The sequence below is a fragment of the Lissotriton vulgaris genome, chromosome 8, assembly GCF_964263255.1.
Source record: "Lissotriton vulgaris chromosome 8, aLisVul1.2, whole genome shotgun sequence".
In the NCBI taxonomy this organism is placed as follows: Eukaryota; Metazoa; Chordata; class Amphibia; order Caudata; family Salamandridae; genus Lissotriton; species Lissotriton vulgaris.
The window spans coordinates 621,154,805-621,174,119 of NC_141696.1; the positions used below are offsets into that span (position 1 = coordinate 621,154,805).

The 19,315-nt window shown below is 43.7% G+C and overlaps 1 protein-coding gene across 18 annotated transcripts in view; it reads left to right on the forward strand.

The window, feature by feature from the left end:
- Positions 1-19,315, forward strand: part of ABI3BP (ABI family member 3 binding protein) — a 1,784,442-nt gene that overhangs the window by 622,998 nt on the left and 1,142,129 nt on the right. For all 18 annotated transcript variants that reach the window (XM_086934483.1, XM_086934484.1, XM_086934487.1 and 15 more), the window contains exon 3: positions 12,877-12,945. In XM_086934483.1, coding sequence (XP_086790609.1) covers positions 12,877-12,945 — 69 coding nt within the window. The remainder of the gene's footprint in view (positions 1-12,876; positions 12,946-19,315) is intronic.

A 19,315-nucleotide genomic window follows, 5' to 3' on the forward strand; every position in this document is an offset into this window, starting at 1 on the left:
TTATTACCTCTCGTGTGGTGGGTTGAGACACAAACTTGACTTGCACCCACTTGCTGAAATAATCAATCAACACTATGGCATAACGTAATTCTAGACTCAATGCATTCATGGGACCAATGAAGTCCATGCCGACTTTGATCCACGGACCTTCTGGTAGTTCAACTGAAGTCATGGGACAATGGCGTGTCGTTAAAGTTTTGTCAGCTTCATTGCACATGGAGCAGTGAGTAACAAACATATCAACGTCACAATCCATGGAGGGTCACCAGTATCCTTCCATCAACCTCTGTTTGGTGCCTGTCATTCCTACATGTCCTTCATGGGATAATGCCACCAACTTGCTTCTCATGGACATTGGTGCTATTAAATTACCACCTCTGCAAATGACATCTTCGACAGCACCAATATCATCCTTAATTTTCCAGTAGGGTCTGAGTGCTTCGTCAAGTGCTTTCTCATGTGGCCAACCTTTGATCACATATTTTTTAATTGTTTCTAACACTGTGTCACCTTTTATAGCTTCTAATCATTCTGATTTGGAAATGGCACCATTGGATTCATGACCTTCAAACAAACATGCAACAAGTACATCATCATCATCCATTTCACAATTAGAGTCATCCTCACACGGGGCCACGTGACAAATAATCTGCTGATATATTCACTCGGCCTGGAATGTATTCCGTCTTAACTTGATGCTCCTGCAATTTGCATGCCAACTTTGCAATTCTTGGCGAAGGCTGGCTAGAACCTTTACCCTCAAGTATACTGACCAATGGTTTGTGGTCAGTAAGGATGGTAAATTCCTTGCCCCACAGGAAACTTTTAAACTTTGCAACAGCCCAAACACAAGCCAATAGTTCACGTTCAATTACTGAGTACTTTATCTCGAGCCCCTTAGATTCCTGGATGCAAATGCGATGATTTTCTCCCCGTTCTCAGTCTTTTGGCTAAGCATAGCCCCCAACCCGATTTGGCTGACGTCTGTTGTTACAGTGCTGTTCAACCTCTCATCGAATGACTGGAGAGACAGTGCTTGCTCAAGTTCCATCTTAATTGCTTTTATACTTCATTCACACTCTTCATTCCAGATGAATTCCGCATCCTTCTTTACCATCTTCCGCTGCGGTTCGACCCTGGCTGCATAATGTTGTATGAATTTGGAATGGAATTCACACATGCCCAAGAAATATGCCAGTTCATCCTTATTTTTTGGATTTGGTGAACAGGAAATTGCAGAAATCAAGGAGGGTTTGGGTCGTACTCTATTTCCATCGATGAGGTGTCCCAAGTACTCGACCGTTTCTTTTAGGAATTTGCATTTGTCTTTTCACAGTGTAAGTCCACTGTCCTGAATCCTCTGGAAAACGTTTCTCAGGATAACCAGGTGTTCCTCTTTTGTCTTGCTGTAAATTAGAACATCATCCTGGAACGATCTGACTCCTTCCATGCCTTTGAATAACTGGTTCATTATGAGTTGAAATGCAGCTAACGCCGAACATTCAATCAGATGCATTGATTGGCTCGATAATACCATCCTTGCACCAATTCTCCAGAATTGTTTTGACTTCGGCGCGGGCAGACAAGGGTATATTCCTGACTTTCTGTTTCACTGGATATGCTTTGTTCTTCAGGATAATCTGATGTTCAAAGTTCTTTAAGCATCCTAATTGTTCTTTGAACACTCCCTCAAATGCCTTGGGAGTATTCTCCACGCCTTCCTCTTGAATGCTGAACACATACGATGGTTGACAAGGATTAATCATCATCTTGAGCTTTTTTTGTTCCAGCCAACCCAAAATGTTCACATTGAAGTCCACTACAAAGACTTTCGTAGAGGTGTTCTTATCTTTAAACGACAAATCCGCCTTGAAGACCCCTTCTAATTTGATCTTGTACCCGCCATATGCACCTGGAATTATTCTGCTAGACTCCAACGGTGATTTGCACTTGAGTCCGTTGTATGTGTCCTTGGACAGGATTGTTATTCTTGACCCAGTGTCCATCAACATCTCGACATCTTCACCATTCACAGCAACATCACACCTGGGTTGGTTTTGTGCATCTTCACTGTTGATAATTGCGACCAGCAGCACCAGGTTCTCCAGTAGTTCACTCTCATCTGAGTCTACATCGGACTTTGACTCGTTTACAGTGGAGATTTTTTTAAATCGTGAAGTTTTGCAAACTTTAAGGAAATATCCCATTTTTCCACATCCTTGACAGATCCTACCCCTCGCAGGACATTCTATGCTGGTTGCCACATGTCCGTTGGATCCACAACTGTAACAATTCTGCCTTCCCACATGGGTACTGGGGTTCTTATGCCAGGAGAAATTCTTGCATGGTTTGTTGGAAGTGGACTCCTCCTCCTTCCTTACAAGATTGAGGCTCATTTGTTGGTTATCAGGTTTGCGCAGCAATTTTACTCCTTTAGCCGACCTTTCCATGCTTTTAATGGTAGACACCACCTTCTAAAGGTTTGGATTCTTGTGGCATAACAACTTCTTTTGTGCCTTCACACTAAGCATAGGCGAAATTTGCGAATTCGCGATCCGCAAAATTCGCGAATTTGTGCGAATTTGCGGATTTTTTTATTTTTGCGTGTTCGCGGGGTGCTTTGCGTGTTCGCAGGGCGATTTTCTTGTTCGCGGGGAGTTTTGCGTGTTCGTGGGTTCTTTTTTGTCCGAGACCGCGATGCGCCCTCTGGTTCATCACTGCCACCCTCTCATTTTTGTGCCCTTCTGCCCTCTGTACCACTCGTTTTTGTGCCATTCTGCCCTCTTCCCCACTCATTTTTGTGCCCTTTTGCCCTCTGCCCCACTCATTTTTGTGCTCTTCTGCCCAACTCGTTTTTGTGCTCTTCTGCCTCTGCCCCACTCGTTTTTGTGCCATTCTGCCCTCTGCCCCACTCGTTTTTGTGCCATTCTGCCATCTGCCCCACTCGTTGTTGTGCCCTTCTGCCCTCTGCCCCACTCGTTTTTGTGCCATTCTGCCCTCTGCCCCACTCGTTTTTGTGCCATTCTGCCCTCTGCCCCACTCTTTTTTGTGCCCTTCTGCCCTCTGCCCCACTCGTTGTTGTGCCATTCTGCCCCTTGCCCCACTCGTTTTTGTGCCATTCTGCCCTCTGTCCCACTCGTGTTTGTGCCCTTCTGCCCTCTGCCCCACTCGTTTTTGTGCAAATCTGCCCTCTGCCCCACTCGTTGTTGTGCCCTTCTGCCCTCTGCCCCTCTCGTTTTTGTGCCCTTCTGCCCTCTGCCCCACTCGTGTTTGTGCCCTTCTGCCCTCTGCCCCACTCGTTTTTGTGCCATTCTGCCCTCTGCCCCACTCGTTGTTGTGCCCTTCTGCCCTCTGCCCCACTCGTTGTTGTGCCCTTCTGCCCTCTGCCACACTTGTTGTTGTGCCCTTCTGCCCTCTGCCCCACTCCTTGCCTTTTATTTTAGAATGGCGCCGGCAAGCTGCCAGCGCCATTCTAAAATAGTTACTAAGTTAGCTTAATCAGGAAGCACTAATAGATAAAATAAAGCATGTGCTCGAGTTGGAGCTCAAATTCAGTTAAACTCGAGCACCTGCTACATTTTATCTATTAGTGCTTCCTGTTGAAGCTAACTTAGTAACTATTTTAGAATGGCGCTGGCAGCTTGCCGGCGCCATTCTAAAATAGTTACAAGCACTGAGCTTGAACTTTTGCCCCCTGGATCCGGTCCGCTCGCGGATTTGCGAATTTTCAGCAAATTTGCGGGAATTTGCGGATCGCGAATTTGCCGAAAAGCCGCGAGCGGAACGGATTTTGCGCCCATGATTACTTCACACACGTGGTTCGCATCACCAGCTAATCCTGTATCATCTCGTCTGCATCTTTGAATGCACACGTTGTAGCTAACATTCTCGAAGTTACGACGTAAGACTCAATCGCCTCACCTGGTGCCTGGTACCTGTACTAAAAGGTATATCTCTCCATTATCACACTCATGGTGGTGTCAAAGTAGTATTTCATTCTCAATATGGCCTCCTTAAATACATCCCACTCTTCATCCCCTTCCTCTTTTTCAATTGGAGTTATGTGGTCGGATAACCTCCTTCCTTCTGCACCCCAAACAATTGTACATCATTGCTTGTTTTCTTGTGGCACTATATTCAGTCCCATCAATTGCTTCCAAATGTTTCTCAAAACACTTTGTTACATCATTGCCCAAACTTTCTCGAGGCTTTTAACGTCACAAGTAATAGCCATCTGGCTCATAACGTTAATACTTCTGAGACAGTCAGCAAACAGTGGGGGATTTTCAGATTTCCAAAGCGTCCATATCTCCTGCCTTGCCAACAAGATCACATATGGAACAAATGTAGTTGTTACCGGATTTGATCTTATACAGACTTCCCGATACAGCCCAACAAATATGAGATGAGGGTTTACCTTGATCTTTTTGCCAGTCAGTTCCTTTAACCCCTCCCACGCTGATGGAACGGTTCCGTCACGGCCCGCTCGCCGCGCCTGCGCAGCACTGATTTCGCGCCTGTGCAGCGCATTCTATTGAGCGGTAGGGGCCGTGACGGAACTGTTCCGTCACAAGCACAGCTCACCCGAGGGGTGTGACGGAGCGGTTCCGTCACCAGCGCGGGAGCGCGCGCGGCCCCGCCGCCCCTTAGCACTGCGGCGGAATAGACGCCGCAGTGAAAGGGTTAAAAAGTTACATAACGATGTCCATTACGGCACTATCTTCGGACACTGCAAAAACATATGAAGGTCATCCGCCGAAGCAAACATACATCTTGGACATACATATGTATTCCCAGTTACTCTTGAGAGCTTAGCTGGAGACCATTATACCTTGTATGTAGTAAATAAGTGATTTTGCTTAAGTGAGGCGGGTTTCACTACTGCCCATAAGGTGGAAAAAGAAGCATGCCAAACTTGCTTCAGGTCTCCTTCCCCAAGCCCATCTGCTTACAGGTTTGAAATATCTGATGCGCCCTTATTATCCACCCCTAGAAGGGCCCACTACCAGAATGCGCATTCCTTTTTTTGTGGGCTAGTTATCATTACCTGTTCCATCCAAGACTCCTCGTCCGCTTCAACCCACTCTTGAGAGGCCCACCAAGAGCGTAACTGATAGTATTTAAATCTTGTTAATTGGCCCTTGATGCAGCCACTTAAAACTTCCCAGCTCACTGAACTTCGTCCTGTTCTGAAGTCTGCCAATGATATAACCCCACGGATTTCAAGGGCTGACTGAGTTGATCCATCAGACAGGCAGGAGTACCCGGGGAGTTCCAGATCGATGCCCATGACAAATAGTATGGTATTCCTGACTTCCTCTGAAAATATACCCATAATCTTAAGGTGGTTTTCAGGATCTTCAACATCACTGTTTTGAAATATTTCGGGTCTCCATATTTTACTAGGAAGTGACTCTGACCTTGGCTTAAATCCCCAAGCGTTGCCTCAAAGAGAAACCCCACTGATGACCTATCTGGCATGTTTGCTAACATATGGAAGTACTTAAAATAGAAAGCATAACAGTATGTAAGCAGATCTGGTAAAGCCAATCCCCCCACATTCAGCCTCCTCCTCAGTGTTTTCTATGATATCCTGGGTCCCTTTGAGGCCCAAATAAAACTACCTATTTCCCCCTGGAGTTTGGCTATTTTCTCCTTTCGAAATGTTAAAGGAATGGAATTAAAAAGAAAGGTAATTTTATGAAGGACAATCATCTTGATCAGATCAACTCTGCTGTATATATTTAGAGGTAAGTTAGCCCATCTTACTAATAATATCCAAACTTCCGGGCTCACTTTATACCAGTTGACTCTAGGAATTTCTTCAAGTTTCTGTGTAATTAAGATGCCGAGATATCTCATTTGGGGTTTAGCCCCCCCAAGTACTATTGGTCTGCTTCCAATGTATAATTTGGGTCTTATCCACGTTAAACTTATACCCTGATATCCTGCTAAAACTTTGTGCCTTGGCCATCAAGTTGGGTAAGGTAACCTGCGGGTTGGTAGTGTAGAAGATCAGATCATCTGCATTTAAAGCCAATTTCATCTCAAACTCAGCTGATTTAAAGGGAAAAATTGTGGAATCCGCTCTTATAGAGTTTGCAAAGGGCTCTATATATAGATTGAAGAGTAGAGGAAACAGGGGGCAACCCTGTCTCGTAACCCTGGTGATGTCAAACCAGTCAGACAGCTCTCCGTTAACTAGTACCCTGGCTCTCGAGAGGCAATATAAGTTTTTCACAGCCCTCACCATGTTCTGAGGAAAACCAAAACATTTTAGAGTGTCCCAGAGTTATGCCCAATGTACTTGATTGAAAGCCTTTTCTGCGTCTACAGCCACTACAGTCAAAGGCAAATTCTGGGCCTCTGCCATATCAATAGCCCCCATCATAAAATATGTAAGTTCATTGAGCTGTCTCCCCAGGATAAAACCTCTTTGGTACGCATGTACAACTCCCCTAGTGACCTATGCTACTCTAGAGGCTACAATCCCTGAAAAGATCTTATAATAAGTGTTCCAGAGCGATATTGGTCTATATGAATCAGCTCTCACCTGGTCTTTATTGGGCTTCAGGATTAGAACTACTGTTGCGTCTGACCAAGAAAAGGGTACTCACTCACCCTCTATGTGTACTGCATTAAATACATCTTTCAAAGATGAAATACATTTTTCTATAATTTGGGTGTAGATCTCAAGTGGGAGGCAATCCGGCCCAGCTGCTTTCCCTGCCGACAGTCTCCTACATTGTGCCCTAATCTCTTCCTCTGTGATCTCAGCCTCTAAAACTCTTCTTTTACTCCCTTGTTAGTTGCAGAAGCTCTGTCTCCTTTAACCAAGCCTCTATACAATCTTTCCTTGGTTGTATATCTTCTCTATATAGGCTACTCATATATCTCCAAGCTTCTCCCCTGATATCTGCATTATTATTTAAAAACCGCCATCAGCGAACGGCATCTTTCGCCATAAGAAAAATGCTGGAGCTTGCTGACTTTCTATCTAACGAGTATTTTTTTGTCTAAACTGTGCTTGATATTCTACCTGCAGCTCTTCCAAATTCCTGCTTAGCTCTGGTACCCTAACGGAACCCTCAAGCGAGGCCTTCTGGAGATCACGTTCTCTCTCCTTAATTTCTGTAATACTCTCCGCTTTCTGTTGTGCGGTCCTCCTCTTGCCAATCATTATGCAGCTAATTTCTGCCCTTAGATACACTTTGAAATCATCCCAGATGAGCCCCTATTATGATGAAAAAAGTCAGCTGTACTAAAAGGTATATCTCTCCATTATCACACTCATGGTGGTGTCAAAGTAGTATTTCATTCTCAATATGGCCTCCTTAAATACATCCCACTCTTCATCCCCTTCCTCTTTTTCAATTGGAGTTATGTGGTTGAATAACCTCCTTCCTTCTGCACCCAAACAATTGTACATCATTGCTTGTTTTCTTGTGGCACTATATTCAGTCCCATCAATTGCTTCCAAATGTTTCTCAAAACACTTTGTTACATCATTGCCCAAACTTTCTCGAGGCTTTTAACGTCACAAGTAATAGCCATCTGGCTCATAACGTTAATACTTCTGAGACAGTCAGCAAACAGTGGGGGATTTTCAGATTTCCAAAGCGTCCATATCTCCTGCCTTGCCAACAAGATCACATATGGAACAAATGTAGTTGTTACCGGATTTGATCTTATACAGACTTCCCGATACAGCCCAACAAATATGAGATGAGGGTTTACCTTGATCTTTTTGCCAGTCAGTTCCTTTAACCCCTCCCACGCTGATGGAACGGTTCCGTCACGGCCCGCTCGCCGCGCCTGCGCAGCACTGATTTCGCGCCTGTGCAGCGCATTCTATTGAGCGGTAGGGGCCGTGACGGAACTGTTCCGTCACAAGCACAGCTCACCCGAGGGGCGTGACGGAGCGGTTCCCTCACCAGCGCGGGAGCGCGCGCGGCCCCGCCGCCCCTTAGCACTGCGGCGGAATAGACGCCGCAGTGAAAGGGTTAAAAAGTTACATAACGATGTCCATTACGGCACTATCTTCGGACACTGCAAAAACATATGAAGGTCATCCGCCGAAGCAAACATACATCTTGGACATACATATGTATTCCCAGTTACTCTTGAGAGCTTAGCCGGAGACCATTATACCTTGTATGTAGTAAATAAGTGATTTTGCTTAAGTGAGGCGGGTTTCACTACTGCCCATAAGGTGGAAAAAGAAGCATGCCAAACTTGCTTCAGGTCTCCTTCCCCAAGCCCATCTGCTTACAGGTTTGAAATATCTGATGCGCCCTTATTATCCACCCCTAGAAGGGCCCACTACCAGAATGCGCATTCCTTTTTTTGTGGGCTAGATATCAATACCTGTTCCATCCAAGACTCCTCGTCCGCTTCAACCCACTCTTGAGAGGCCCACCAACAGCGTAACTGATAGTATTTAAATCTTGTTAATTGGCCCTTGATGCAGCCACTTAAAACTTCCCAGCTCACTGAACTTGGTCCTGTTCTGAGGTCTGCCAATGATATAACCCCACGGATTTCAAGGGCTGACTGAGTTGATCCATCAGACAGGCAGGAGTACCCGGGGAGTTCCAGATCGATGCCCATGACAAATAGTATGGTATTCCTGACTTCCTCTGAAAATATACCCATAATCTTAAGGTGGTTTTCAGGATCTTCAACATCACTGTTTTGAAATATTTCGGGTCTCCATATTTTACTAGGAAGTGACTCTGACCTTGGCTTGAATCCCCAAGCGTTGCCTCAAAGAGCAACCCCACTGATGACCTATCTGGCATGTTTGCTAACATATGGAAGTTCTTAAAATAGAAAGCATAACAGTATGTAAGCAGATCTGGTAAAGCCAATCCCCCCACATTCAGCCTCCTCCTCAGTGTTTTCTAAGATATCCTGGGTCCCTTTGAGGCCCAAATAAAACTACCTATTTTCCCCTGGAGTTTGGCTATTTTCTCCTTTCGAAATGTTAAAGGAATGGAATTAAAAAGAAAGGTAATTTTATGAAGGACAATCATCTTGATCAGATCAACTCTGCTGTATATATTTAGAGGTAAGTTAGCCCATCTTACTAATAATATCCAAACTTCCGGGCTCACTTTATACCAGTTGACTCTAGGAATTTCTTCAAGTTTCTGTGTAATTAAGATGCTGAGATATCTCATTTGGGGTTTAGCCCCCCAAGTACTATTGGTCTGCTTCCAATGTATAATTTGGGTCTTATCCACGTTAAACTTATACCCTGATATCCTGCTAAAACTTTGTGCCTTGGCCATCAAGTTGGATAAGGTAACCTGCGGGTTGGTAGTGTAGAAGATCAGATCATCTGCATATAAAGCCAATTTCATCTCAAACTCAGCTGATTTAAAGGGAAAAATTGTGGAATCCGCTCTTATAGAGTTTGCAAAGGGCTCTATATATAGATTGAAGAGTAGAGGAGACAGGGGGCAACCCTGTCTCGTAACCCTGGTGATGTCAAACCAGTCAGACAGCTCTCCGTTAACTAGTACCCTGGCTCTAGAGAGGCAATATAAGTTTTTCACAGCCCTCACCATGTTCTTAGGAAAACCAAAACATTTTAGAGTGTCCCAGAGTTATGCCCAATGTACTTGATTGAAAGCCTTTTCTGCGTCTACAGCCACTACAGTCAAAGGCAAATTCTGGGCCTCTGCCATATCAATAGCCCCCATCATCAAATATGTAAGTTCATTGAGCTGTCTCCCCAGGATAAAACGTCTTTGGTACGCATGTACAACTCCCCTAGTGACCTATGCTACTCTAGAGGCTACAATCCCTGAAAAGATCTTATAATAAGTGTTCCAGAGCGATATTGGTCTATATGAATCAGCTCTCACCTGGTCTTTATTGGGCTTCAGGATTAGAACTACTGTTGCGTCTGACCAAGAAAAGGGTACTCACTCACCCTCTATGTGTACTGCATTAAATACATCTTTCAAAGATGAAATACATTTTTCTATAATTTGGGTGTAGATCTCAAGTGGGAGGCAATCCGGCCCAGCTGCTTTCCCTGCCGACAGTCTCCTACATTGTGCCCTAATCTCTTCCTCTGTGATCTCAGCCTCTAAAACTCTTCTTTTACTCCCTTGTTAGTTGCAGAAGCTCTGTCTCCTTTAACCAAGCCTCTATACAATCTTTCCTTGGTTGTATATCTTCTCTATATAGGCTACTCATATATCTCCAAGCTTCTCCCCTGATATCTGCATTATTATTTAAAACCCGCCATCAGCGAACTACATCTTTCGCCATAAGAAAAATGCTGGAGCTTGCTGACTTTCTATCTAACGAGTATTTTTTTGTCTAAACTGTGCTTGATATTCTACCTGCAGCTCTTCCAAATTCCTGCTTAGCTCTGGTACCCTAACGGAACCCTCAAGCGAGGCCTTCTGGAGATCACGTTCTTTCTCCTTAATTTCTGTAATACTCTCCGCTTTCTGTTGTGCGGTCCTCCTCTTGCCAATCATTATGCAGCTAATTTCTGCCCTTAGATACACTTTGAAATCATCCCAGATGAGCCCCTATTATGATGAAAAAAGTCAGCTGTCTTATCCGCTAAATCGAGGACCACCCTCTAATCTAACAAGATAGTCCTATCCAGTGTCCACCCTCTTTGCCCCATTTGTTGACGATGTTTTAAGGACAAGACCACCGGAGAATGATCTGAAAGGACTGCGGGGGCATGATTTACAGCCTCAACCTCCCCATTCAGTTCCTGGTCCACTAAAAAGTAATCAATGCAGGAATGATGGCCATATTTTGTGCTATAAAATGTAAAAACCCTGGCTGCTCCCTCTTTTCTGTGCCAAATATCCACCAAGTTAAGTTCAGTCACCATGTTTTTCAGTGTGGCAGAGGTCTTATGGGAACTAACATACTTTGCTATCCAGCTCCTTATTTAATACTATATTAAAGTCCCTCCATAATTTTTATCGGGCCGTAATCTCGATCATACAAGATTCCAACTTTATTAAAGCATCTGGTACGTCATTATTCGTACCTTAATACGTTGCGAAGGCTATTGGCATACCCTGGATCACTATACTAGCCACCAACCACCTACCACCTACCACCTACCAGAGTCATCAGAGTCATATTTTATTAGCCTTATTTCTGAATGATTTCTGATAATCAGGGCTACACCTCTAGTACTACCTCTCTGGTCTGAACATATGACATCCTGTACCCATTGTACCTTACTAAAGGAGGACCTACAATCCTTCCTTTCTAAATGGGTCTCCTGGAGTAGATTTATATGTGGCCCGCTATTCTTGAGGTATTCTGTCACTCACGCTAGTTTCTTCTTAGACCTCAGACCGTTAACATACCAAATTATTAACTGGACTGTGTTTACCTTATTCATACATATAACCCCAAACCCTATGCCAGTTTTGTTCTACCTGCAGGGTCTCCTGTATACGCAACCTGGGCTGACAAAAGCCTGAAATTATATTAAACTGACTAGAATCTGGCGAGACAAGGACATATTTTTTCTTTTTTTTCCATGCTCCCACCACCCTGTGCACCCCTTCACCCACCCCCCTGGAGAACTCCCTTTCCAATCCTTAGGCGATAGAATCCGCCATTCGCGACCCCCCATCCCGAAGAGAGATATTCAAAGTGCACTAAAGTAAAACACACACAAAAACCAAATCAAACTGGCTACTCAATAAAGTCCTCTAATTCATATCATTGAGAATCTACCACACTTCATGGAGCCCATTACAAGCCCAAACTGGAGGTAGCAACTGCAGTGCCCTCCATCTGAGCTATGAAAACTTTGACCTCCTCAGGGTTGCTGATATTGTGCATTTTGTTTCTCCACATGATTTTTAACATGGCTGGAAACTTCATCTGGACCTGGGCTCCTTTAACTCGCAGGTCATTCATCCTGAGACCTAACTCTCATTTCCTCTGCGCAGTTCTCTTTCCAATGCCCAACCTCAGGTGGTAGTTAAAGTGCTCCAACTTCAGGATCTCTCCTGCAAAGCGCGCCACAGCACCAGCTCTTTAACAGCCTAGGTGAGCAAATTAAACTGATTTTTCCTGGGAGTCTTCCTATTGGAGTATAGTGGAGATCAGAAATTGATTGGAATGAAGGTTCTTTGCATTTAAAATGTACATAGAAATAAGCAATGTTTAAAAAATAGAGTAAGTCCACAGTGTGCAGCAAATCAATAGAAAATCAGGCAACATCCCTGGTAGAAAACTAAACAATCTCAAGCTTCCCCCCAAAATCAGGGCTTTTGTATTATACATTTGTTTACAATGAAAAGCAGTATAAAGTGCATAGTCAAGATAAGATGAGAAAATGTATCAACACAACGTCAAATAATAGGATAGTATTATAAAACATCATATAATACTACCATCCTAGCACTGTTCTCCTAAATGAATGATAATAAGCTCCCTCTCTGACATGATGCCATCAGTAGAACTAGAACAGCTGTGGTTACAAACAAATGAAAAGTCTCATAAATGAACAGTCTACAGTGAGTGAGCAGGAAGAGCCTTAAAAAGTAACTTCGAGCTTTCTTCAGAGTTCTTCGCAAACAGCATGTCATCACAAAGCATCAGTACATTTTGTGGCGTGTGGTGTAATGAGATATGTAAAAGCACAATTAATATTATGGGTGCAACAAGAAACAATTTGGAATTGAGGCCTAATTTAGGCCTAGTTAGCCTATCTCACGAAAACATAGTTCTGTGCACCACGCATTGTCATTTCAAATGCAAAAAGTTCATGTAAAAAAGCAAATATGTTTTTAACCAGAAAATAGCTATGACAGTAGAAGTGAATGATATGCAAACATGATTCATGCTAACGTCTATTTTTATTTCCAGATGCAGAGCCACGCTATTTGATAGCAGTTCATCCCTCTCCAGTTGTAAATTCAAAGAAGAACTGTGCAGGTATAGTATGACAGCGAGTTTAATTAAAATGATATTGTAATTGCTTGTAAGCATGCCAATTGATACAGTAATGACTCACTTGCACTTTCAATATGTGGTTGCACGGTACCGTGTGTTATCTGTCCCTGCACATAGTACACAACTGTGTTGGAATGAAGCCCATTGTAATAATTTAGTCTTTGGACAGCTTGTTACTTCAGAGCAGGAAACATCGTTTACAACGCATGCAATACGACGCGCGTTGTAATGGTATGCGATGTAACAACCCGGTCATTGTAATGATCGCGTCGCAATGGCAAGCAATGTATCTGCATGCGTTATAACATGTCCTATTGCTTCAGGGCATTTGGTCAGTTGCTGTACTATAGGACTAACACATATGGTAGCATGTTTATTATGTTCATTTTAAAAAGACTGCCAGCAGGCCCTGGTAAAAAATTACTAGTCTTATGTTCCTTTTCACACAAGCAAACGTGCTCACTAACTGATGTATCCTGGGTCTGCCAGCAATCTGTTTACTTTCAATATAGCTGCTCCAAAAATGTTGTAGCAGATAGTAGTCTGTTTAGCATCCTCTCAGTTCTAAGGGGGTAGCAAACCAACTACCATCTAGTACTACAACTAAACAATAAATGTATAAGTATGTTTAAATGCACATAGTAAACACATTTTTGGGAGGCTCATAAAAAAATCACAATAATGCAGCTCATTGAAACAAGCATTGGCAAAGGCAAAATGCTATCATCTTTGGGAATCATTGAGCATGCCAATGGTTTTAGCAACGTTTTGCCTCTTGCCTGAAGAAGAGTAAAAAAACCTAAGTCACAGCCGCCTGCATGGTATTACCTACAAAATGACGCTGGCACTTTTGTGTTTTCTTTTTATTTACCGATCCGAGTTGGAATGATAAATAAACATTTTAAAAAGTGTAAAGGGTCTTTGATGTAATAAACCAGGTTGAGGGTAGCATAATGGGGAAGGTAAGGAGCAACACGGTGGATCCGCGGTGGGAACAACACGGCGCATGCCATTGGGGAAGCCACACCGGGGCAAATAACGTACTGCAGTTATCTTGAAGGGTACATACCTTGCAGGGAAAAGCTGTTCTGTCTACTGCCTTTTCCCTTCAAACTCAGACCCAGGTCCTTTGTAAATGCTTAGGGAGCTAGACAAGCTCCAAAATCACCTTAAAATACAGGTGATCTGAACCACTTCTCACAGGTAGGTGGCACACCCTTTCTCCATAAGAAAGCAGGGTTAAGTGTTTGATGGTAACTGAAAATCCTTCAGTTTCTGGAGAAAATCTGTCAGCAAAAATTCCTCCATCATCATGATGCCATTAGTTTCTCCAGAATCCAACACTTTTTAGTAAACCCAAACTCTAAATCAGAGTCACATTCTTTTAAGTGGAGACATGCCTCAAAGACCACCAACAGTAAAACCCCGGAATGCATAGGGATGTTTTTAGAGGTAACTTTCCCAAAGGTGTCCTGAACTACCTTCTAAGTGTGCTGCGCGATGGAGCATTTTCAAGCTAGATGCATGAACTCAGCATTCCATGAGCCATTGGAGACAAGTAACTGGTTTGGAAGGTTTGACTTTGAATAATAACCCTTGTGCAGAAGTTTACAATGGAGCTATTTGTGTTTATAGTTCAAAAATATTTTCTTAGTCACACTGTAGATGAGTCACTCCGTCAATCTCCATCAATTTTTGATGTGTCAGCAAAAGTCATGGAAGCAATCTGAAAAGGGGTGCCACTGTGTCAGGCTCAGTGATTCCAGTGGAGCTGCTCAATTCTTCCCAAGGGCACAGTTCTTTTCTGGGGCATTCAGAGTGAGGCACGCCAAAACATAGGGAGACCTAGGTCTCACCCTCAAAAGACTTCCAGTGCCTGGTTCCTCAGGAGCAAGTCTATCTCCAGTCAGGATTTTCAGAGGGTCTCTCCAGAGGGTTGGCACTCCTCTTTGGTCTTTTACTGGAATCACAGGTGAACAGAAACTGCCTTGTTGGGAATAATAGAGAAGTACAACTATGGCAGAATGAATTTAAAGTGACACATCGGGCTCGATTCCGATCCGGTAAAAAAAATCCCCCGTACGATTCGTATTCGTAGCCGTTTCGTACGACTCGTAAACACACCGTACGACCCGGCGAGTACGATCCGGACCGGGTGATCAGGACGCTATTCGTACGGTCCGCGTCAGGTAAGTGCGATTCGTACGGAATAGCGCTCAATCACATACACACCGTATGCCGCGTACCCCCCATGATCGCCGGGGTACGCACCGTACCCCTGCGATAATGTGGGGTACGCGGCGTACACCCAGCGTACATGGGGCGCGCAACGTACACCCACCGTACATGGGGTACGGTGCGTACCCCATGTACGCTGGGTGTACGCCCCGTACCCCACATGATCGCAGGGGTACAGCGTGTACCCCGGCGATCATGGGGGGTACACGGCGTCCCCGGGGGGGGGGCGTTCTGTACTTGTTTCGGCACGAACTATGCGTTTACGGCTGTTTCCAGCTCCCGTAAAAAAAAGGGTTGTACGTTGCGTACCCGACACAAATCGTACTTGCTGGGTCGTAAAAACCAGCTGCGAACCGTAGCGATGTCACGTACAGCGGGTTCCGAGTGAGACTCGTACGGATATTTTAGTCGTACGGAGTCCTGTACGACTCGTACGGTCTTTGGCTCCTGGTACGGATCGTACTTTGTCATACGTACGGGGACGTGTACGGGTACGATTCGTACAGGGAAAATTGCTCCGTACGGCGATTCGGAGCGCATTTTACCGGATCGGAATCGAGCCCTATATGTGGACAATGTAGCAGTCCCCCTCACAGACCCAGTGCACTCCCTTGGTCCATTCACTAGAGAGATAGTAGTCTTTAATGCAATGTCAGAGTTTAACATTAGCTTGCAGAAGTCTATAGCACTTGGAGTGTACCTGCCCAAGGACAAGAGGACGTGGCTTCCTGCAGAATTCCCTCTTTGCCTCTTGTACCCTCTTGTTTATATACTTAGGAATTCAACTAACAGCATTGATCCCTGATCGATTTGAAGTTAATTTACCACCCATGATACAGAGCATCCATGCAGACCTACAACATTAGCAAAATTAATTTCTTTCCTGGTTTGGCCAGATAGATGTCATTAAGATGGCAGTAATGCCTAAGACCAGGGCTGTCTTTAGTGCTGCTGGCGCCCACTGCAACAATGTTTGTTGGCGCTCCCCAATGACTACCTCCACCATGTTTTCCCTCACTACCACCCTTTAACAGTGCCCCTCAAATTTCCATAACCACTCCCTCTCAGATGCATTCAATTCGTTTTTATAGCGCCACTCATATGGTGTCAGTACTTATCATCATACACACATACTACACAGAGACAATCAATCATATATTTCTTAATCAGTGTATAGAAAATGTTACACAAGACAGACAACTACAAAATGTGGAAGTCACATGTCATCCATACTCGTAGACCGTATGGTTTGAGTCCTTGGTCTGGAAAAGCACAAACTCAGAATTTTAAATGTAACGGCTTGTTTGAGGGTTCTCCTTAATAATAAGAATACATTTCTACCCAAACGAATCCTTTTTACAAAACTTAGAAGACTAGGGAAAAATCATAACGCTTTAATCTGTAACTTGCTGTTAGTATGTTGCTTTTTTATGATAGTTAATAGCTCACTGTATTATGTTATGATTTTAACTTAGACCCTGCAAGTAACAAAAGGATCTTTCCGACAAAGGCAGTAACCCACTGACCTATTTACATTACATGCACTTTGTGATCTGCATGGTTCATGTTCTTTGCAGCAGGCATATTAATTCTCTGAACTACCTTACCATGTGAGTCAAAACAACTACTAGACAAAACTCCGAACTCTATCCAGGAAGAACATTAATCACCAAAGTTATTTTGAAATTTTTATTGATGCCTGAAAATTGTTGGAGGACAGAACCCAGCAGCAAGTGCTTTAAAAACCTTAATGTACGTGCAAAAGGTGCCCCCACTTGACATCAACACCCGATACGATGGCACTGGTCGCAGCTCCCTAGAGCCGGCCCTACCTAAGACCTTTTTTGTATTTCAGCCGATACATCTCGAGTTTGGCCACAAATAATTTTCACAGTTGGATAGTATTTGCTCAAATTTCATAGAAGAATTTAGAGTTATGGCAGGGGTTGGAGAGAGGCCTATCATTATGGGCAAGCTGGGGCTTCCAAAACTTCAGCTATACTATCAGACCACAAACATGCTATTCCACTTATATTGGTCTAGGGTAGAGACGGAGAAACATTGTTGTTTCCTGAATTACACCTTAGCAAGCATACCTCTGAGGAAGTACCCTTTATTGGCGTCTGGGGTGAAACCGTACAAAGTGCTTAGAACCCCGATGGTACAGGTTACCTCAAATCAAATAAATGTGAGGTTCAGTCTTACCACTTTTCTGTCACCCTACACTCCCATACTGGAGAACTTAGAAAGTAGCTCTAGGTTAAAAAGGACGGCTTCACACATTGTCAAAAGGCAGCTGTATAAAGATAGGGGAGATGTTTCATGGCGGGATCACAAAATCCTTTGTTCAGATGAAGATCTACTTTGGGCCAGAGGAGGAAGAAAGATTCAGATATGTACCTGTTAGCCATTGGTTCTCACCCCCATAATGAAAACTGCAGAAGTGCAGCAAATATATTTATATTATTTCCACAAAAGGCAAACCCAGCAAATGTCAGATTACAACTCAGGTGGGAAGAGGAGATGAGTAAATCCTTCTTCACCAAACAATGGAACACAAGTCTGGGCATCAAATACAGGGCATCTCACACGCCCAAATTTGATTATGGGTGGTGAAATAGAACTTCAATGACACTAGACTCTGCCATCACGTGTAGAGTTTAGATATCAGAAAACTTCCAAAACAGAACATTTTACAAAAGAGGAGATGGTTGATTTCAGGGAACCCCTCACTTTGATACATTGCAGCAGATTTTATACCCACTCGATTATTCACATTCCGGACTTAGGGTCAGATTTATATTCTTGAAATCAGCCTGTTTCTCCACCAGGGCAATGGAGTAAATTACTCAGTTGCCTTCTCAGAGATGCTGCCCACCAGATTTGGAAATGACCGCACAGCAGGCAGTCATTTCCTAAAGTATTGCCAGAAAACTATTGTCACACTGGTTGCTGCCAATGATTTTTGCACTGCAGTGCAGGGCTCCATCATTATCTTTTTTCTTTAAAAAAAAAAAGATAAGTCCCCCTTACCATGTGAGTAATCTCCTATGGCAAGGGGGCTTTTGTGTTTTTTACTGTCCCTTACCGCCAGGGTATGTCTGCCGGTGGCGAACAAGTGCATAGTAAAAACGGAAATATGTTCACCCATCCTAATTGGGCGGAGTGACATATAACCAATTCTCAGACTGTCCTTACTTTGTTGGGCCATCTGGAAAGTTTGGTCATGCCAGTGATCAAGTAGTCACAGCAGTAGCCAAACTATGGTCCGTGGGCAGAGGGACCACTATCTTGGCACGGGAGACCCCATCACTGTTGCATTCCCTCCCCTTCATCATATAAATTAGGCCCGTTGTTTTGAAATTCCAACTTATTTCTTCCAGGGTACTACATACCCTACACAAGTCAGTTACAAAAAGTCTTCTGAGCCTTTGGGCTTTTTCAGACTTTGTGTAGATTTGTACTTCTGTCATTGAAAGAAGGTGAACAATTGCAACTTCAGTGACCACAGAACTAGTGGGCAGTGATAGATCAGGAATCTTGCGGACTGTCATGAAACACACACACACACACTGATGCTGCCAAAACATGCTGTAGGGTAAATTAGATACTTATAATAACATTAGAGCACTCAGGCCAGGAGACAAGACCTAAACATTACCAAGTACAGATTTCAAATGACACAAAGGTCCAGAGTATAAGCAGAATATAGGAAAGAGGTATGCCGCACCAGTCCACGTGTGCTAATGCAGGAAGGGATGCATGATCAGGAAGTCAGCTTCTGCTCACCTTTCTTTATGATAATAATAACTTTTTTTCATATAGCGCTTCATACAATAATTCTGCCATTTGTAAGTGTTGTAAATAGCAGATTATAACGTTACTACCTTGGGGTGAATGGCCGGGTCAATTAATCTTGCTGGGATTCAGACTCAAGTTGTTTTGTTTGAGTAATAAACATTAAACTCATTGAGGTATCCTTCTCCCATAATTCAAATGTGTACTAGGAACAAAGCACAAGGTAAGGGATATTGCTCTCATCTATTCAGTGGAGTGTGTTAAATAACTAGCTGAGTTGAAGTTGTGGAGGATAGCATGGTGTCGGTGTGGTCCA